This window comes from Nomascus leucogenys, chromosome 16, assembly GCF_006542625.1.
Source record: "Nomascus leucogenys isolate Asia chromosome 16, Asia_NLE_v1, whole genome shotgun sequence".
NCBI lineage: Eukaryota > Metazoa > Chordata > Mammalia > Primates > Hylobatidae > Nomascus > Nomascus leucogenys.
The window spans coordinates 92,758,120-92,780,799 of NC_044396.1; the positions used below are offsets into that span (position 1 = coordinate 92,758,120).

Sequence of the window (22,680 nt, forward strand, 5' to 3'; positions counted from 1 at the left end):
TAACCCTCTCAAAGAAGAAAACAACATTAGTCCGACTTGACTACTCCTATAAAACCATATAACTGATTTTTGTAATGACAATTCCAAAGTCCTACAAAATCACAACACAGTTAACTGTTCAGAATTTTAGGAAAAGACAACCAATTTTTAAAATTTGCATTTTTGAAAATATAAAATGCACAAGAATACCAGCAAAGGTAAGGCAGACATGGTGTTGGGTGATGATGGGTGATGATGACTGATGGGGTCTGTTTTCTTGGCCTAGGTGTTCCGTAGAAATGAACTAGTCAAAACAGAAGTCATTGGCCAGGCCTTCTCTTGTACTTAAGTCAAAGATTCAGGAATAGGATTAAGGACGTACTGAGACTTAATTAATGTAGTCACCACATGGCTTACTCTATGAATTACTAATTTATTGGACTGCTGGGTGGTAAATATTTGCTACAATGGAAAGCAGAAGGCATTCATCTGATGCACACATAATGAAGGACACCAGAATGACAAACATCTACCAGGTGTTCTCTAGGTGTCAAGCACTGTGCAGGACACTGAGTAGGGAGTGGTGAGCAAAACAAACATGGTCCTTATCCCCAGAGAGCTTAAGGCCTAGAGGAGGAGAGGAAGAGACAGGCGATAATCATTTGTAAACAATGTAGCTTTAATTAGGAATCATTAGGAAGAAAAAGAACTAGTCTTGTGTGACAAAAAATACTAGGGGGAGACTTTAAATATGGTGGTCAGAAAAAGGTTCTCTATTGGAGGTAATGTTTAAGCTGGGGCCTGAAGCATGAGAAGAGGCAAACCATAGGAAAGGAGGAAGAGGAACATCACCGCTTGAGGGCAGGTAAGGAAGAGCTTGATGTGGACAAAATCCTTGCTCTTTAAGAGCTTACATTTCGGAAAGAAGACCTATTCATGCAGAGCTCACTCAAGGTAGCTTCTTCAGAGGAGGCACAAACCAAGAGTCAGAGAAATGGAGGTGGAGAAGATTATTTCTAAGGGCTGGGCACAGTGGCTCATGCCTGTAATCTCAGCTCCCTGGGAGGCTGATGCAGGCAGAGCCTAGAACTTTAGAACAGCCTGGGAAACAGCAAAAACCTGTCTCTCCAAAAAAAAAAAAAAAAAAAAAAATTAGCTAGATGTGGTGGCGCGCATCTGTAGTACCAGGTATTTGCAGCCCTGAGACGGGGGGATCCTCTGAGTCCAGGAGGTGACACAGCGAGACCCGAGAGAGACCCTGCCTCAAAAAAAAGATAAGTGTTTCTAGCTAAAGTCACTGGGAAGCCGTCAGAAGAGTCCTTTCCTGAAGTCTCCTCTTGTGTGAAGTTTTCTTTCGTTTTGTTTTTTGGAGACAGGATCTCATTCAGTCACTTAGGCTGGAGTGCAATGGCGCGATCTTAGCTCACTGCTACATGGGCCTCCCAGGCTCAAGTGATCCTCCCATCTCAGCTTCCTAAGTAGCTGGGACTACAGGCATACGCCACCATGCCCAGCTAATTTTTTTAATTTTTAAATTTTTTCATAGAGACGGGGTTTCACCATGTTGCCCAGGCTGGTCTCAAACTCCTGGGCTCAAGCAATCCTCTCACCTCAGCCTCCCAAAGTACTGGGATTACAGGCGTGAGCCACCACATCTGGCCTCTTTTTGGGTGATTTGTTCTTTTTCTTTCTTTTTTTTTTTTTTGAGGCAGAGATTGCTGTATTGCGCAGGCTGGAGTGCAGTGTCGCTATCTTGGCTTACTGCAACCTCCCTCTCTGGGGTTCAAGCTATTCTCCTACCTCAGTCTCCTGAGTAGCTGGGACTACAGGTGCATGCCACCATGCACGGCTAATTTTTTGTATTTTTAGTAAAAGACTGTTTCACCATGTTGGCCAAGCTGGTCTCAAACTCCTGACCTCAGGTGATCTGCCTGACTCGGCCTCCCAAAGTGCTAGGATTACAGGCATGAGCCACTGCGCCCGGCCAGGATGATTTGTTCTGATTTTGTAGCAGGACAAGGGGAATGGTCATAGAGCCCTATTCCTTCACTAGTCTATGAGCTCCATCAGGGCAGGGACTGTGTGTGTCATGCTCACCTCTGCATTCCCAGGGTCTGGGCAGCATCAAGATTAGGATCACTTACATATCTGCACCAATTCCAGTGCAAAGATGTGTAATGGCCTAAGTACCCAAGTATAAAGGAAATGCACATCAATCTACCTTTACACATAAAACATGATGGTTTACCTAGAAAAATCTGTAGATAGGTGCTTGTACAAATTTAGACATTAATTTGCAAGGCAAAATAATAAACATAGTTGTCTCCTAAAAGTCAAAACATTATTTTTCTTATTTCTTCAGAGACAGTTTGGATTTCACAGATAGAAAGTCAAATGGAGTTCCACAGAAATTTCTAGACACTTACAGGCTTCTTGAAGAAATTTCTCTCTCACGCTGTCCGAAGTACAGTTTTTACATGTTTTAATTGCAACCGCCAAAGCTGGATTCTCCTGTGTTAGGGAAATTATAGAATCACACACACATGCAAAAAGGTTTGCTATATTAATCGATTCATGAAAAGCTGTCTGTTTTGCAACTATGTGGGTTATGGACCAGACAGAATCAGAAAGGCAAAATATCAAGAATGAGAGGAATACTTAAAAATACTCAGTATAAAATCCCCTGAGAAAAATGGTCATGCACATGAAATATTACAGCAAATCATTTATTCATTCATCTACAAACATGCGTTGAAGATACACAATGTGGCTGGTACTATTCTAAGTGCTTGGGATACACTGGTGAACAGCAGAGGCAGCAGTCCCTGTACCTGTCAAGCTTACACTCCAGTGAGGAACACAGACAATAAATAAAGAATTAATTACATAGTATGTTAGAAGGTAACCGTGTTACAAGAAAAGGGAGAGAGCAGATCAGGATATGGAGACAGGGATGGAGGCTGCTGTATGAGGGGGACCTCACTGAGCAGATGAGACACGAGCAAAAAAACTAAAGGAGGGAGGAGAGGGAGCTGGCTAAGGAACAGCAGGGAACAGTGCATAGTGTGCTCAAGGAACATAAGCAAGCCAGTGAGGCTGGCACAGAGGGTGGAAGGTAGGAGGGTGAAGATAAGAGTCAGAGAGGAATGGAGGGGCCAGACCACACAGGGCCTTCAAGGCCAATAGAAAGATGTGGCTTTTACTCAAGTGAAATGGAGAGCCAAGGTAGGGTTTGGACATTGGAGTACCATGGCCTGACCCAAAATTTTGAAGGAGCATTCTGCTGTGGTACTGAGAAATGGCTGCAGAGAAGCAAGGTTAGAGACACAGGGAGTTCTGCAGGTGGCTACCACAGTACCCCAGGTGACAGGTGATGGTGGCCTGGACAAACATGGTAGCAGTGGAGGTGGAGAGAAGGGCTGAGATTCTGGCTATACTCTGAAGCTAGGGCAAAGGTGGCTCATGATGCAGCTGTGAAAGTCAAGTTCAGGTTTTTGACCAGAAAAACTGACAAGATGGAAGGGGAAGATCAGAAGCTCAGCTTGGGATGTAATAAGCTTGACATGTCAGTAAGATAGCCAAGTCACACAGGTGAAGTGACCAGCAGGATATTGCGACTGGCGTTCAAGAGACAAATCTGAACTGGACATAGAAATCCAGAAGTAGCCTAGCCCATGTGACTGGACGAAATCACCAAGAGAGATGAGGAAGGTCCTAGGACTGTGCTTTGAAGCTCCAACATGAAGAGCTCAGGGAGAAGAGTGGGAAATGTCAAAGGAGACTGAGAAGGGGTGACTAGGGAGGCAGGAGACAAACCAAGAAAATGTGTTGCTCTGAAAGCCAAAAAGTCATTATGTACACTTATGATTGTCTTTCACATTATATCATTTTATATAATTATACATAACACAGAGATAATACTGTCATTTACATAACTACTGTCTATTCGCCATCACTAAAACGTATGTTTCAAGACAGCAGGTAACTTGCCTGTTTTGTCAAAAAATCCCCATTAGTATAGCACTGATGCATACTATATGCTCAGTAAAGATCTGTAGAATTAATTAATGCTATTAGTATCTTTCTTTTAAATGCAGATGCTCATTAACAAGTTAGATGTGTCATATTTTAAAAATACCTTATATTGTGTTTTGCTTAACAAGTTAGCTGTCACATATTTTCAAAATACCTTAAATACCTTTATTTATTTTAGACTTCACACTAATTGCATACTATATGTTTCCAGGAAATAAAATGTTTTCAAACAAGAGAAATTTGAATGGTAAGAGAACTGTATCAGGGACTGCAGTCCCTTTCTTCACCTCCAGAGAAGGCATGCCCATGTGCCAGATGCCTCAAGGAAGGGGTTCAGGTGGTAATGGTGACATGGCCCTTGGAGGACACAGTAGTTGGCTCACACAGAATGTGAACAAGAGCACGGAATACCTATCTACTAAATGTTTGAGTTTACAACCTTAGAATCATTAACCATATTTGTGCTAAAATACAACCACTTTGCTTTGAATGAGTTAGTCTTGTCTTCCTTAATTAGACGGTATACTTCTTTAGGACCATGACCATGAATTCTTTTTCTAGCTAAATATGGGGCTGGCCGCAAGTAACAGGTATACGAGAAAACTGTATGGTTGGTATACTGTATAACTGACAGAAAATGCCCATTTTATAGACAATCAGAGCAACAAAATCTTCCATAAGACCATCATTAATCCTGTCAACTAATCAAATACTCAGTAAATATGGTGCTTTATTAAGACAGTCTAAGGAAATGCAAACAAAATACTGCTCTTTAAAGACCTAGGGTTTCAAATGAATGCTAAGCATAAGATTCCATAGCTGGCAAATATACAAAATGCCACACATGAGCAGATTATGAGGCTCAGCCTTTAGTCTGGCGAATAGGACATGCGGCTAGCGGCCCCTAAAGTGGACAGCAGAGGTCTGGGGAATGCTGAACTGTCAGAAGGGCCAGTTACAGAGATCAGACTGCTGGAGAATGGGTCAGTTCAAAGTAAGTAAGACCAGAACATGTGAAAAGGGTTTTTTCTAAAAACTAAAAAGTTACTGATCGGTAATTACTCGAAATAGATTTTAAAAATCTTCTGTAAAATACAGGCAATATTTAGGGAAGAGAGAAGTTTTTCATTGTTCAATGAAAATACCACCCTGTGGCCACTATGCCTAGACTCTAAGAGATGCATGATTAGGCTCTGAATTAATAACAGCTAGTAGACGTTTAAAATATCCTAACAAATAAATCTAGAAAAAAGCTATTCTAGGATAAATTAAGACAAAATTAGATTTAATAATGGATTTTAAGGCTAGGAATAACAATGAGAGAATGTCCAAGTGATCAGCAGGTGCTTGAAGAAAAGAAAAAAGAAGCCTGATAATCTTGCCTAATAAAGAAAAAAATGTGTGCCAATCAGATAAACTTCATGTTTACTCTCAGAACGAAGGTCAAAATTCTTACCTCAAGGTTCACACGGCCCCACACATGCCCCCTGGTGGCTCTCCTAGCCTCCAAAAGGTTTCCTTTTGCCTTCCTCGTTTCCTATCCCTCTACTCTGCGGCCACACCGGCCTCCTGGTGGTGTACTGTCCTGCCCTGCTTCATGGCCTTTGCATTGGCTGTTCCTTCTGCCTAGGACAGGCTTCCCCATGAGAATGCTCATGCTCCACTCCCTGTCTTACTTCAAAGCTCTGCTAACACGTCTTGTCAGAAGTTCTTTCTGACCATCTCATGTGGAACAGCATCTTGACCTCCCCTTTTCCACGCATTGTTTTTCTCAGACCCTCTTGGAATTTAGTGTATGTCTTTTTTGCCTGTCAACTTGTGCCTCGGGTAGAATTAAGTTATATCCATCCACCACCTAGAAACTGTAGCTGTCACAGAGCAGACAATGATTACAAAATTGCGGAAAGAATTAACTGAATCTTAAAGTATCCAGTGGTAGGTCCTTGCCCATGAAATTTATGCCAAGTTACATTTTGACCAGTTATCAAGAATGCTTGATAAAATATTATTTGATTTTACAGAATACTAAAGAACATGTTGTAGGAAAAGGATTTATAATAGAAACTTAAGAGAAATGAACAGATTGCTTTGCACTATAAAATTAGACTCCCACATTAAAAACAAAACAAACGTATACAATACACACAAGAAAGAAATTTAACAGGCCAGGCATGGTGGCTCACATCTGTCATCCCAGCACATTGGGAGGCCAAGGCAGGTGGGTCACTTGAGGTCAGGAGTTTGAGACAGGCCTAGCAACATGGCGAAACCCTGTCTCTACTAAAAATACAAAAACTAGCTGGGTGTGATGGCGTGTGCCTATAATCCCAGCTACTCGGGAGGCTGAGGCAGGAGAAACGCTTGAACCCGGGAGGCGGAGGTCACAGTGATCGGAGATCACACCACTGCACTCCAGTCTGAGCAACAGAGCAAGGCTCCGTCTCAAAAATAAATAAATAAATAAAATAAAAAAATAAATAAAAATAAAATAAAATAAATAAATAAATAAAAAAGATATTTAGCAAAATGGGAATCCTTGGGGACTGGAATTCATTCAACAAACATTTAGTAAACATTAGATTATGGGCTGGGCGCAGTGGCTCAGGCCTGTAATCGCAGCACTTCGTGAGGCCAAGGCGGGCAGATCACCTGAGGTCAGGAGTTCAAGACCAGCCTGAACAACGTGGAGAAACCCCATCTCTACTAAAAATACAAAATTAGCCGGGTTGGTGGCACATGCCTGTAATCCCAGCTACTTGGGAGGCTGAGGCAGGAGAATCGCTTGAACCCGGGAGGCAGGGGTTGTGGTGAGCCGAGATTGCACCATTGCACTACAGCCTGGGCAACAAGAGCGAAACTCCATCTCAAAAAAAAAAAAAAAAAGGCTGGGCACGGTGGCTCATGCCTGTAATCCCAGCATTTTGGGAGTCCGAGGCAGGCGGATCACGAGGTCAGGAGATCGAGACCATCCTGGCTAACCCATTGAAACCCTGCCTCTACTAAACATACAAAAAATTAGCCGGGCGTGGTGGTGGGCGCCTGTAGTCCCAGCTACTCGGGAGGCTGAGGCAGGAGAATGGCGTGAACCCGGGAGGCGGAGCTTGCAGTGAGCCGAGATCGCGCCACTGCACTCCAGCCTGGGCGACAGAGTGAGACTGTCTCAAAAAAAAAAAAAAAAAAATTTAAATTTAGATTACGACTATTTAAAAAAATTATCTTGTATTTTCACAACTAAAATGGATTACGTATTTTAAAAGTGAATGAAATAAAGTCCACTAACCCCGCTATTAGCTGTGTTTAAGTCATGGTACTCTGGGAACTTTAGAATGCTTTACCTATCAGGAATTTTGGAGATTGCAGGAAGCTCAGAGATAATTTAGTTAAATTCCAGCAATGCAGTCACCTTATCTCCCCCCATCTCAAACTGAGGCAGAGCCAGATCTAAATTTGTTTGTTTGTTTTTCACTAAATTTGCATCCATTGCTCCTTCTACTCCACTTTGCCTCAAAGGGCAGAGTTAAGAGACTGTGGAATATAGATAATACACCCATAGTTAAAAAAATTGAAAAAGGAGTAAAAACAGCAAAAAATATATAACAAATTATACAATTTGATATAAGCACAAGAGTAAAGGCTTTCAAAACTGAACTAATTTGGTTAGTTTATTGGTGGCAATTATCTGTTATCTTTGATTAAAAAAACCTTTTATAACGTGGGTTATAAAAGTAATGCTCAGAGCATCACTAGTACAAGTGTAAAGGACATTTAAAAATGGGTAAATATGGAGTTACTGAGGAAAAAAAGGGTCATTTGCAGTTTCCAACAGGGGTATAAAATAAGAGTCAATTTTCTCTGTTACCGTAACTTTATTAGAGCCATCTCTGTTCACCTGCTACTACTCTAGTTCAAAGACAGTTTCTTGAGCAAGCATGTCATGTGCCACAAAGTAACATTTTGGTCAATGATGGACCACATATACTATAGTGATCTCATAAGATTATAAAGAAGCTGAAAAATTCCTACTGCCTAGTGACATCATAGAAATCAAATTTCTTATGTGATCATGGTGATGCTGGTGTAAACAAACTTACTGTACTGCCAGTCATATAAAAGTATAGTACATACAATTATGTATAGTGATTAATACACGACAATGATAATAAACGACTATGTTACAGGTTTGTGTATTTACTTTGTTTTTCTTTTTTTTCTAATATACTACACTTTTAATTGTTATCTTAGAGTGTACTCCTACTTATTTATTTTTTAGAGGCAGAGTCTCACTCTGTTGTCCAGGCTGGAGTGCAGTGGTGTGAACAAGACTTATTGCAGCCTTGACCTCCTGGGCTCAAGTGATCTTCCCTCAGCCTCACAAGTAGCTGAGATTACAGGTGTGCGCCACCAGGCCAGGTTAATTTTTAAATTTGTTTGAGACAGGGTCTTACTAAGTTGCCCAGGCTGGTACTGAACTCCTGGGTTCAAGTGGTCTTCCTGCCTCGGTCTCCAAAGTGCTGAGATTACAGTCATGAGCCACCGCACCAGCCCCTTCTACTTATAAAACAAAACAAAAACTAGTTAACTGTGAAACAGCCTCAAGCAGGTCCTCTCGCAGGTATCCAGAAGGAGGCATTGTTGCCCTAGGAGATGACATCTCCATGCACATTACTGCCTCTGAGGACCTTCCAGTGGGACAAGGTGTGGAGGTCAAAGACAGTGATGTGGATGATCTCGACCCTGTGTAGGCCTAGCCTAATGTATGTGTTTGTGTCCTAGTTAAGAAAAAAGTTTAAAAAGTTAAAAAAATTTAAATAGAAAAAAGCTTAAAAGGTTCATGATGTAAAAAGGTTACAATAAGCTAAGGTTAATTTAGTATTAAAAAGAGTTTTTAAGATAAATTTAATGTAGCTAAAGTGTACAGTGTTTATAGCCTATAGTAGTGTACAGTAATAATCTAGGACTTCACTTTTACTCACCCAGAGTAACTCCTAGTCCTACAAGCTCCATTCATGGTAAGTGCTCTATATGAGTGTACCATTATTTTATACTTTATACTGTATTTTTACAGTACTTTTTCTATATTTAGATATACAAATACCATGTGCTACAACTGCCCACAGTATTCAGTACAGTAACATGCCATACAGGTTTGTAGCCTGGGAGCAACAGGCTATATTATATAGCCTAGATATGTAGTAGGCTAGAGCATCTAAGTTTGCATAAGTATACCGTGTAATGTTTGCACGATCATGAAATAGCCCAACGATGCATTTGTCAGAAAGTATCCCCATCGTTACACATGGCACATGATTGTACTATTAGTCTAAAATGTCATTTAAAAAATCACCAATCTAATTTAAAAAGACATGCAATAACAAATGTTGGTGAAGATGTGGAGATCTGCACTCTTATACACTGCTGCTAGTAATATAAAATGGTACAGCTGTGTTGGAAATCACTTTGGCAGTTCATCAAAAAGTTAAACATTCCAGCCTGGGCAACATCATGGGACCCTGTCTCTAAAAAAAAAAAAAAAATAATTAGCTGGGAATGATGGCACACACTTGTAGTCCCAGCTACTTGGTAGGCTGAGGTGGGAGGACCACTTGAGCCTGGGAGGTTGAGGCTGCAGAGAGCCATGACTGTACCACTGTACTCCCTTAGTGACAGAGTAAGACCCTGTCCTAAAAAAAAAAAAAAAAAAAGAAAGAAAGAAAGAAAAAGTTGGCTGGCTCAGTGGCTCATGCCTGCAATTCCAGCACTTTGGGAGGCCAAGACAGGAGGATCACCTGAGTCCAGAAGTTTGAGACTAGCTTGGGAAATGTAGAGAGATGCTGTCTCTACAAAAAAAATTGAATTAGCTATGTGTGGTGGCAATTGCCTGTAGTCCTAGTTACGAGGGAGGATAACTTGAGTTCAGAAAGTCGAGGCCACGGTGAGCCATGATTGTGTCACTGCACTCCAGCCTGACTGACAGAGCAAGACTCACACACACACACACACACACACACACACACAATAGTTACCATATGATGAAGCAATTCCACTAGTAGGCATATACAAAAGAGAACTAAAAACATATATCCAGGGCCGGGCACGATGGCTCGCACCTGTAATCCCAGCACTTTGGGAGGCCGAGGCAGGCGGATCACAAGGTCAAGAGATCGAGACCATCCTGGCCAACATGGTGAAACCCCGTCTCTACTAAAAATACAAAAATTAGCTGGGCATGGTGGAGCACGCCTGTAGTCCCAGCTGCTCAGGAGGCTGAGGCAGGAGAATCACTTGAACCCGGAAGGCGGAGGTTGCAGTTAGCTGAAAACACACTACTGCACTCCAGCCTGGCGACAGAGGAAGACTCCATCTCACCAAAAAAAAAAAAAATACATATATATATATATATCTCCACAGAAAAACTCATATATGAATGTTTACAGAAACATTTTAATAGTCAAAAAGTGGAAACAACCCAAATATTCATCAACCAATGAATGGATAAACAAAAGGTGGTATATATCTATACAAAAGAGTATTATTTGGCAATAAAAAGGAATGAAGTACTAACACATACTGCAACATGGATGAACCTTAAAAATATTATGCTAAGTGAAAGAAGTCGATAATAAAAAACCCATATATTTTATGTTTCATTTATACAAAATGTCCAGAATATACAAATCTATAGAGACAGAAAGTGGATGAGCAGCTGCAGAAGGCTGGGGAAGGGTGGAATGGGAAGTAACTGCTAATGGGTATAAAGTTTCTTTTTTTTTTTTTTTTTTTTTTTGAGACGGAGTCTCGCTCTTTCACCCACGCCAGACTGCAGTGGCGCAATCTCAGCTCACTGCAAGCTCCGCCTCCCGGGTTCACGCCATTCTCCTGCCTCAGCCTCTCCGAGTAGCTGGGACTACAGGCGCCCGCCACCACGCCCCACTAATTTTTTGTATTTTTAGTAGAGACGGGGTTTCACCGTGGTCTCGATCTCCTGACCTCGTGATCCACCCGCCTCGGCCTCCCAAAGTGCTGGGATTACAAGCGTGAGCCACTGCGCCTGGCCTAAAGTTTCTTTTTGAGGTGAAGAAAATGTTCCAATTGACAGTGGTGATAGCTGCACAACTTTGTGAATACACTGAAAAGCACTGAATTGTACACTTTAAAAGAGTGAACTTCATAGTAAGCAAATGATACCTCATCAAGCTATTATTAAAGCAATCATTTAAAAATTTATTGATCTCTTTTGGAGGGTAAACTGGGGCAAATTAACATTTCTTTCTCAAAAATGCGGGTAAGTAGGTATACTGGCTGTTTCTGACTCTCATCTGATTTGCTAATTCCATCCAAAGAACAGTCACCTATAAAAACTATTACTGATGACAAAGGCTGAAAGATTAAAATGAATAAAAGACAGGCCCAACCTTGTAGGAGCTAATGTTGCCATTTTTTGGTTTCTGAATATGCCAAGTATAAGCTGACATTTATGAAGAGCTTTATAAAAGACACCTGTAAATATTAATACCTGGAAGAATTAAGGACTCATGAAGACAAGCAAAAGCAATTTAAACTTAAATAGTCAAAATTAGTCTAGTTGTTTGGTAGTCTTAAAAGACTTACTGGGCTCATATAAACGCCTTGATGTACATCTCCAAATTGGCCTTCTCCAATACATCGTCCAAGTTCTATTCTTTCTCTTTGAATCTCATAATCCCTGGCTGTAAAACATAATTCACACATCAATACTTAAGTAAAATACTCCGAATGCAGAACTAACACTTGACGTGTTTCTTGATCATCCATAAGTAAAATTTCATCTGTGGCACATCAATCTATGAAAATGCTTTAAACAGTGGAATTCTCTTAAACAATATTTTAACAGGAATTCATGTAATTAGTTATGGTATTAGAAGAACTACGGAAACAATGAATTCTACTAAAGGTAGATATTTTTCATGTTGTTCCTAGGAGTTTTTAAATTTCTGATTTATTTTATATCTATTTGATAGTTTTCTAAATAATTGCCCTAACTATTAAATTATATGCTTAACTATTAAGAACTATTAGTTTAGGTATTAATATATGAAGGCTATAAAAGCACAGTTATTAAAGCAATTATTTTACAAATAACTACAGTTTGTAAATATGGAAGCAACAAAATTATGTCATAAGTAAACTTTGTGTTTTGAAAGTTTAAGAGTTTTCCACTTCATGATAATCCTATCTCTATATTACTCATGGAGCTAAAAGAGTTTAAAGAGGTAGTTTCTCAAAACTAATTTCAAAATTAGATGACTCAGAATCAAGGTTGGACATATCAACATTACAAATCATAAATACTTTATACTTTTGAGACCATGTGCCTCAAATTAATATACTGTTATTGTAATATACAAAATCGATTATTCAGTAGGTTTTTGAGGCACATGGAAAGAAAATGCCCATTAGGAACGTAATGGATTCAATTATAACCCATTTAGCTACTTGGTATTTTGATTTATTTCAGGTAAGAAACTCATCTCCATAGGTTATCGCATATATATTCCAGTAGTGTAATCACCAATGAAATACACCAAGAGCCAAGTATTTTTACATGTTCTCCCTGGTTTATGAAATTATAAACACAGAACATTCAACCCAAAATTTAGATAGTTATTTTCCTCTTTAAAATCACTTTAGCTAGTAGTTCCATTGATTTAACAGTATGAGTAAACCAATGACAAATAGTTTAAAAATAAGTTAACCAAAAACTGAAACATCCCATATCACTCCATAGGTTGCAATTGCAAGCAAATGCAGTTAATTTAAAGGAATCCTGTTACCTTCATCTATTCCATAGCTTTCTGTATTGCAATTAAGAGAGAAAAAAATTGAAGACCTTGCTTAGAAATAACTAATAGCAATTAGGTTAACAACACAAACTTGGAGAATATTTCAATAATACTTAATTTTTAAAATATTTTAACCACAAATATGGATTTTAAAGAACTAAATACAAGTAAAAACTAAATATCTTCAAGTTAACTCAATGTTAGTTAAACAATGCTTTTAAGTTCCTATCTTATCGAGTTCCTATAACTTATTTTTGTCAGTTATGGATGAAAGCCATGTTGGACATTTACTGCTCAACTATAAATAATAAATATACAAATAAAAACTGGATTATCTGCAGGAATATACAAGTAACTATATGGCTAATCAAAAAAGTAAACAAGTGTTTTGGTGGTTTTTGTTTTCTTTTTTTGTTTTTCTGAGACAGGGTCTCACTCTGTTGCCCAGGCCAAAGTGCAATGGTGCAATCAGGGCTCACTGCAGCCTCGACCTCACAGGCTCATGCAATCCTCACACCTCAGGCCCCCTGAGTAGCTGAAACAACAGGTGCGTACTACCACGCCCGCCTAATTTATTTCGTTTTTGGTAGAGACAGGATCTTGTTATGTCACCTAGGTTGGTAACGTACTCTTAGACTCAAACAATTCTCCTGCCTCTGTCTCCCAAAGTGCTGAGATTACAGATGTGAGCCACCATGCCAAAAAGTTAAACCTAAGTTTAAACATTTTTCCAAACTGATACTGGCAATCAAAATGTACACACAAGTTTCAGCTCTGGCCTCTTTCGAATAACTCTCTAGTCAAGAAGCTCCTGAAAGGGGACATGGGTCCACAGGGCACAATGCACACTTGAAAGGCAACAATGGATTGTTTCTCTTCATTCTGGTAATGCCTCCTCAATGTATACAGAAAATCCAAACAAGAATATTTACAAGAATATTTATACAATAGAATAAGGCTTTTTATTGTTACCTATAACATTTATTTTACAAATATATATAGCTCTACTGAAATCAGGACATTCAGATTTTGAATTAACTACTAAGACTTCTGAAGACTCTTTAAAAGGCAGGTTTAATTTTTTTTTTTTATACTCAAGTCAGTACTGTGTGGAACATTAAAAAAATAAGAAAATTAAATTAAGAAATAAATTTTTTTTTGCAAATGAAATTTCAAGAGTTTACCCAATTCAAGATCTGGAGACTATACACTCCAAGATGAGACCTGGGGCTTCAAGATTTTCCTTAATCAACAAGCTGCACATCACAGAGAGAAGCAGAATCTTGACATTTCCAGGCTGTATGAAGGTCCTTTAAGAGTTCTGTTTCTCTCCCCACACCTCCCACCCCTGAGGTGTACAGACTGACGATGGTTACAAGTTATTTGTATTGGTTAGTCAATGGCAACAAAGAATAAACAATTTCAAGGGGGAAAAAGCAAATCTTTGAATATATGTGTGTGAATGTATGGGTATACATGTGTGTGTATGTACGTGTATTATACATATATGTATATATATTGTGTGTGTACATACACATACATTCACATATATACTTAACCAATAATGCTAATTTTCTACAGACAGAAAATACCCTAATCAATAAAGGTTCTATTATGATAGAGTCAGAAAACAAGATTATAAAAATCCTGTAACTAAAAATTATTACAGATATTTGAGTTTTAGGCTTCTGATCTTAGAGTGGGCATATGTAAGTAATATAGAATGGTAAAGGTTGAAAAGAGTATTTCTGTTCAGCACCCAAGGAAGTATTAAAAATGGCTCTAAAAAGACAGTTTAAGTATCAATAACTTTTAAATGTAAGGAGGCATCTGTCAAGTCTGAGCAAGAACAAAATCAGAAGTTTACTTACTTGAGGGCATGGTGTAAGTATCTTCTTCATCTATAATCTCAGCATAATCATCTGTTTCTGCAGGAAAAGAAACAGATATGTTGAAAGAGGTTAAACAGCTGACCTCCTGGTATTTCATATAATTAAAATAGGCAAAGCGATCTGCTTAAATCCTCTACTATGCTGAAATATTCTTAAAACACTATTACTCAAATTTTGCTCACACATGAGTCATTTATGGAAATAAAAGTGACATCATTGTCCAATACGTTATAATACACAGACTTGTTTATCGGAGAGCAAACAGGGCTAACACAGAAAGCCCTTGTAAAAAACAGAAAGACATGAAACAACTATGTATATGCTTCAAATTAATCAATCTACCAACCGCAAAGCTCTTCCTCAACTACACCAAATACATGTTTAAAACTACAGTTGTCTACTGGGCTTTCTTCAAATAAGACTGGTATTTACAAAACACAGTATCTGATTTTATTAACAATTAGATTTGACAGCATAATCTGAACGGAACCCTTAGAAAATAAATGGCAGCCCAATTTTTGAGATTAACTGTGCTAATTCATTCCATTTGCTCAGGGTTGGGAAATGCAACAGGAATTTGTTTCCTAACTTTTCAACTCAGATATTTTAGGCATTAATGTCAAAAAATTAATGTAGATCTAAAAAGAAAAAAAGGAGAATAAGCAGCATATTAAAATGAGGTTTTCTGAGATCATGCCAAGAAGTTCCAATGTATCTACCTACTCTTTTTGGGTAATACACCAACTTAAAAGTCCACCACTGTATTAATGGGAAATTTAAAAATACCCATCTGAAGAAAACAGTCACTCATGTGGGTAACAACTATACTGAAAAAATCACTTCAGCCTTGTCTTTTTTCTCTTTCTGGAAAAAGGAAAATCTTCAGCTACTCCACGTATAAGGATTTTAACTGCTGGGCCATTCTTGTGAGTCAGTAAAGCAGGGACAGTACTTTGTGATGCATCATTTCCAAGGAGCTCTATCTTGACCTAGCATCCTTGTTTAACACCAACAAAACTAAAAGCTACAAATTCTTTCTTCTGTGATGCCTTATTACTGCATTCAGATATTAAAGGTATAGAATTCAAAGAAAATAGAGAATATATATGGTTTACAGTCACTGGGATATCAATCATTCCACATCTATGGTAATGACTGAGATCAAATCTACAAGTGGAAGAATTCACTTCTTATTGTGTAATCATCGTTAAAAGTGGTTACAGTAAAAAAAAAAAGTTGGGGAAGCAGAATATAACACCAATAAATCAATTCTCTTTAAGACAGTTATTATTTGTAAACTATTCCTAAGTCCTATATGACAGGTAGATAATCTGTATTATTCTTATACATTTACAAGAATACTCATAAGATTAAAAAAGTTTTAACAGACTCCAAATCATACATTCTTTTATTTCTGTATTTCTCCCTCTTAATCTGTTCTCAGCGAATACTAACAACAGTAAATTGGCATCTGTAGGCCTATAGCTCTGCTTCTGTGTAAGATGGCTTAACAAAAGACCCTGTAAAAGAAAATTTGGGGATGGAAGGAAGCTGCTAACACACTTGCAGCAAGAAAGACTAAGCAGGGGAGGAATCTACTCTAACAGCTAAGGCAACAGAATCCACACAAATGGCCATTTGCAATCATTTCTCTTTTGATTCCACAGTTTAACATGCTCAACCTTGTGATGCTCTCCTCAGAAAATGAATGCAACTAAAGCTGCCTTTCCACACAACAGCCCTAGCACCCTCACTGCCTCCTTTTCATATAAAGCACGTGCCTTTAGAAGTAAAGCACATGTGTTGGCCCTGCTGCAGCAGGATTTTGGGAGAGAGAGCCACTCAAACTCTGCACCTCTGCTTCCCTTCCCCAGCTGCCCTGTTACCCAAACTGCTGAAGAGTCTCTACAACCCTGCACGTAGCTCATGGTGTTACTAAGCAGATGTTTTGCACTTGTCACCACAGCTTCATATGGCTGCAAACGTTCATTAAAAGCCTGTTCAGAAGCCCAGGTCTATCAGGTGACAGGTGTCTACTGCCCTAATGAAGAAGGGCATAAAGCTGCTGCTAACACCAGTGGCAGTGACCTCCAACTGAGGGCTTTACCATGCACCAAAGCTTATGTTGGCCTAGAGCCAATTCTGGTTTTAGCTACCTATTCAGAGATCTCTCCCCAAACTAATTTGCCCCCATCCCACTGTTTTTAATCATGTTCCCTGACTCATTTTCCTCATTACCTATAACAACCTGATATAATTTTGTTTCCTGTGAACTGTATGCCCACCACTCCAGAATGGAACAGACACCAGAGTGGAACCTTCATGTATCTTGCTCAACACTGTGTCCTCAGCAGCTAAAACAGTGCCTAGCACAGAGAAGGCCCCTCAAGAAACACATGCTAAACCAAAAGAATGAATGCACTGCAGCAATCAGTAAAGGAACGCTATACCCCCAAGAAACTGAGGCAAAGGATTTAATCTGTGTGAGGCAGCGCATAAGTGAATGGTAGAGCTGCAATACATGGGACAAAATACACAAGCCCATTTGGGGAAAACTGCTTGAGCTTTGGAAAGTCACTTCACCTGGCAATGCTTCAGCTGTGCCCTTGTGGGTAAAATAACATCATCCACCTTGCAGCATTGTTACGAGGATTACAGGAGACACAACAGAAAGTTGAGATGTGCCCTGCACATAACAGATCATCAAGCAACAGTAGCTCCTCTTATTGTTTTGCTTCTTCTGAGGGCTCTCTGAAAGGGACCTGGCAGTTGAGGATCTAGGATTCCTGTGTGCTGATACTCTCAGCCAATCTTTTTGGTTTGACAGCAGTCCTTCAAGGACTGTCTCGTTTTATAAAATCCTCAGTAGAGATACCAACCTCTAAAATAATTGTGAAGGAGTAAAATAAATAGGCTAATATGTATCAGGCTAGCACACATCGTGGAAAATATGTTGCATACATTTCAATTAATTTATACAATCACAAGAGAAAACCTGTAAATTTCTTTTTTTTTTTGGCTATATGAATTGTATGTAAAATCTCTGGGGCTGTATCAAAGCTGTCTGGGAATTACTTATATTTGGGGTGCAGGTGTGTGTACTATGATGCAATGTGAATAGAGAATTCATGGAGTAAAATCAACAATGTTGCAGGTACACGATCTGCAAAAGTTTATAACCTTCAACATACAAGTTTTCAAGTGGCAATATCTGGTGCATATTTCTAAGAATTCTTTTTTTTTTCCTTTTTTTGAAGACAGGTTCTTGCTCTGTCGCCTAGAGTGGAGTACAGTGGTGCAATCTTGACTCACTGCAGCCTTCACCTCCTGGGCTGAAGTGATCCTCCCAATTCAGCCTCCCAAATAGCTGGGACTACAGGCATGCGCTGCCATGCCTGCTAATTTTTTGTACGTTTTGTAGAAATGGGGTTTTGCCATGTTGCCCACGCTGGTCTCGAATTCCTGGGCTCAAGTGTAATCCCAGAATGCTGAGAATACAGGCAGGAGCCACTGCACCCAGCCTTCCCAAGAATTCTTGACATTGATTTGGTTGTATTTTGCTTTTCTTTCCTGGCTTTTAGGATTGTAAGCTAGTATCACACTGATACGATAGGTATTTTTACATACTCAAGGGTCGTAAAAAATTGGAGACCAGCCTGAAACTTCCTGGGCCCTCCACATGTTAGTGTAACATAGTTGAAGGAAAACGGAAATTACCCCCCAAGGTTTAATTCAAAAGATAAGGAAAATACAAAGAAAAAAGGAAACAGGTTCAAAGGCCTGGGCACAAATGAAGCTAGGTCTGCATCCTATATTTAATAATGACATTGATACTAATCATATTATTGGGAGCTTACCACATACTAGATGCTGTTGTAAATAATTACATATATTGTCATTTAATCCTCAGCAAAATTCTTTGAGGTTGTACTATGATCACCATCCCTATTTCACAGGCAAGAAACTGTAGCATACAAAAACAGGTGGGCCATATTTGGTCCATGGCCCTTACTGACCAAGACCAAGTGACTATCCTTAAGGCTCAGCTTATTCACCTGTAAAATGGGTTAAGTACACTTGCCCTGGCTAATTCACAGTATTGAGAAATTCACAGGTGGGAAAATACACAAAAATGTTTGCAGACATTTATCTAAATTTTGATGCTTACAGAGTAATCCTCACAACAACCACTTGAGACCTTTCCCAGATGAAGACCCAAGAGATGAAGCAATTTGCTCGTAATCCCTCAGCTAGTCAGTTGCTGACTAGATGGGGCAGTGGAAAAAGGGCAAGGCTGGAGCCTAAGACCTGACCACTGGCCTCTAGCAGCCTTAGAGTCTCTCTTAATCCTCTGATTATCACTTTCCTCACCTGCAAAACAGTGAGGACAATACCCAGTGATATTCTGAATGACTGCTGTGAGAATTAGGAATCAAGTCAGTAAAGTGTCACGTGCAGAAAGCTCTCAATGAATTGCAGCTGCTAATTGATTATTATCCAGAATCAATCTAAAAATGAAGCTCAAATCTGACTTCAAATCCTGTATAGAACACGCACTTTTAAGACCTTTTACTGAAATTGCTTAGCTTGTTATACTCAAGTTATCAATATCTCTATCCCATTACAAAAATGAACATAAGTGAAATCTTCAGTAAAAGCATTCTTTCATTTAATCAGGAGAAAAAAATACAATTCCTTCTTAATTTGTTTATAAAATCTTACTCCTTTAGTATAAAGGAGGATGAAGTTTCATGCAAGCAGTATATGAAGTAGATGGGAAATGTTAAGACATAGAATGTGATTTTAAATTTTTAAATTTCTACCTTAAATGCTATCAACTATTTGAAAAACCAATTATCATTGTTGCTGATATTTCCCTAATTCCGTTAGTTTCTGTGAGTCTTTAAAATCATTTTTCATTCTTTCCTTTCTACTATCTCATTCCCAAACTAAGAATTATCACACAGATACTATACTTGGGAAACAGAGTGTATGGACTTCTACCATTTACAGCTTTCAAGTGTTACTAATTTTGCTTTTGACATTTTTTAAGAACTCTCAAAGTTTTAATAATGAAATCTAGAAAATTTACTAGGAATACATACAACTCAAACTTACCACTAAAATGTGATTAAGAAATTGATAGTTATCCTTTCCATGCCAAAGCCCTAAGCAATTTTTAAAATACTTTGCATACCATTTTGTACTTGGTTCTGTTGGATCAAAAGCACATTTTGCCTTTCATTAAATACTAAACTACATTTATTTTCATAAATAATTATCTCATAGCAGTAACACAAATGTGAAAATAAATATTACCGTCCCCACTAATTTCATCTGCAGATCCAGGTGGCATGCAAAGAAAGGGAAGTAGGGAACAGAGGGAGGGAGACATAGGAAGGAGAAGAGGGAAGAGAGGGGAAAACACTATTAAAATGACAAGTAAACCAAAGTGTAAGAAAAATAAAAAAAAAATTACCCCCCAGGGTTTAATTCAAAAGATAAAGAAAGACTGTAGTGGTAGCATGTTTACTTGAATTTGAGGGCATAATGCCAAGTTTAAAGCTGTCAATGTATTACATGAAGTTACACAGCTAAAGTATTAGAGTGTAAACTGGATTCTGCCACACTAAGCAAAGTTAATTTGACTGCCTCTTACAATTAAATTTTAAAAATGGTTTCTACCTTCCTCAAAGGGAACTTGTGTCCCCTCAGATAAAAATGCAAACAAACTAGTCATTAATCTGTATGTTTAGTGATAAGAAGAGAATAAGCCCTCAGCAAGCCCATTCCAATAAGCCAGGGGGATTTAACTATTACAAGGCAGACACAGGCCAGGTCCACTACTATAAACTGTGGGGAGTGCAGTACTTGAAGCTCTGCTGACAACGAAGGTTCCCATTTAAGTTTGCACAGAAGAAATGTTGTTTTGAATAGTTGGGAGAAATTACTGTTTCAATTATTATAAATAATCTTTGCTTTCCTAGAAAATGCTCCAAATGGCATAACTGCCTCTACTATGCAGCAGCCCGAAATATCTGTCCCCAAAGCATGAAAAGCAGACAACTAGGGAGTCACTTTGGCCACTCTCCTTCATTCGGTTGCATGCTATATTAGGAAATCCATGATGCAAAAAGTGTGATCCTGCTGACCTCTGTGGGAAAACACTCCAACAACACAAATGAAACTGAGAAGCGACTTCTTGCCCTGTCATGCATTTAAAAACCAGCAAACAGGCAAACAAAAAATCTTCTATTCAAGAGAGTAACCCAAAAACAGTCAGACATAAAACCTTGCCCCCACCCCAATCCCCTTATTGCTTCTGAACAATGAACAGCACATATACTAATATTCAATAAAGCTATGATCTGTTCAGGATAATCTATAAGCATCAAGTTTGAGTTAGTTTCTCTGGAGTGCTCTGGTTAATAAGAGAGCCTGTGCAAATATGAGTGCAGTACCCGTAGAAGGAGGATCATGGGAACAGAAGACCAAAGGGAGAAAGCGCCTAGCTTTCTTAACTTTATGTTGGCAGTGACTGACTCCTTTATAAAGAGGCAAGAGGGGAAAGAGAAAAATAGAAACAAATTATTTCAATACAAAAGACAACTTTTGTTACATTTAAAGGCTTATCTATAAAAACAGATACAAAATTGCAATGCTTTTATTTTGACTATTGGCATGCCTTAATTCTTACTATGATTGACTTGAGTTTTAAAAAACATACTAATATTTTAAAATTTAATTTCCTGTAGATTAGCACTTGATACAGAAACAAGACATAAGACTCTTCCAGCTCTGTAGAACCAGCCAATTGAACATTCAGATATTTTTCCAAATGACAACATTTAAAAGAAAAAACAAAGACCAATACATAATTCAAGACTCTTGTGAACATTTAACATTCAACCATAGCAGAAAAATAGCAGATTTTCATTTGTGAAAGAGTTTTACGAACAACTTTCCCCAAATCATTAGCAAAGACACTCACGGCTCTTGAGTTATATACTTTACATAAATTACCTTAACATAAAAACTGGTGATGAGGATCTTTGAAAACACAGGTTGCAAAACCTCTACTAGCATTATTGATTCATTTGCTCACTCATTCATGTACTCAAAACTCATTTAAGAGTCAAAAAGCTGGATCAATACGACACATCTCAGCTCTCCAGAAGCATATAGCAAAATGAGAAAATAAGCAGCAATTGCAGTATGGTAATGGCAATAGTGGACAAGTGTGAAAGTGAAGTCAAAGCCAGGGATGCCGGGATGTAGCCCTTTAAGATGCAGCAGTCATTAACATATGACAGACACAGGTAACATCATTTAGCTGCATATTCACAGGGTATCATAAAGAAAGATCAGAAGTATGGACCCACAAACAAGGGTCAGGACTGTTTGCCCATCAAGATGGTAACAATCTTATTGACATTGTCAATATATTAGCAACAGAAATGAGAACAGAAATGTACACTGCAGTATTATTTTTCAAACGGTATGCTTTGATCCTATTAACATTTTTTTTTTTTTTTTCTGAGACAAAGTCTCGCTCTTGTCCCCCAAGCTGGAGTGCAATGGCATGATCTTGGCTCACTGCAACCTCTGCCTCCGGGTTCAAGCAATTCTCCTGCTTCAGCCTCCCGAGTAGCTGGGATTACAGGCACCTGCTACCAAGCCCAGGTAATTTTTGTATTTTTTTTTTCAGTAGAGTCAGGGTTTCACCATGTTGGCCAGGTTGGTCTCAAACTCCTGACCTCAGGTGATCCGCCCACATTGGCCTCCCAAAGTGCTGTGATTACAGGCATGAGCCACCGCGCCCGGCTGATCCAAATAACATTTACTGACGATTTCATCTTATTGCTTGACTTGAAAAGCTACCTTTACACACACTAAATTTCTGGACTTTGCATATGATGGCCCTAGAGGAAAGCATAAACTGGTCTCTCGGTTAA

The 22,680-nt window shown here is 38.8% G+C and overlaps 1 protein-coding gene across 7 annotated transcripts in view; it reads right to left on the reverse strand.

Annotated features, from left to right (window-relative positions):
- PTK2 (protein tyrosine kinase 2) overlaps nucleotides 1-22,680 on the reverse strand; it is a 289,297-nt gene that overhangs the window by 114,283 nt on the left and 152,334 nt on the right. For 4 of the 7 annotated variants that reach the window (XM_030795168.1, XM_030795167.1, XM_030795165.1 and 1 more), the window contains exons 1-2: nucleotides 11,623-11,672; nucleotides 2,406-2,490 (exon numbers count right to left, since the gene is read on the reverse strand). Coding sequence is in view for 3 of the 7 variants with exons in the window: in XM_030795169.1 (XP_030651029.1) it covers nucleotides 2,406-2,490; nucleotides 11,623-11,720; nucleotides 12,825-12,845; nucleotides 14,705-14,761; nucleotides 20,045-20,062; nucleotides 21,187-21,270 (363 nt within the window). In the remaining 4 variants the exon portion in view is untranslated. Of the gene's footprint in view, nucleotides 1-2,405; nucleotides 2,491-11,622; nucleotides 11,721-12,824; nucleotides 12,846-14,704; nucleotides 14,762-20,044; nucleotides 20,063-21,186; nucleotides 21,271-22,680 lie in introns of those variants that run through there. The other 3 variants (XM_030795169.1, XM_030795171.1, XM_030795163.1) reach the window with 2 other exon arrangements.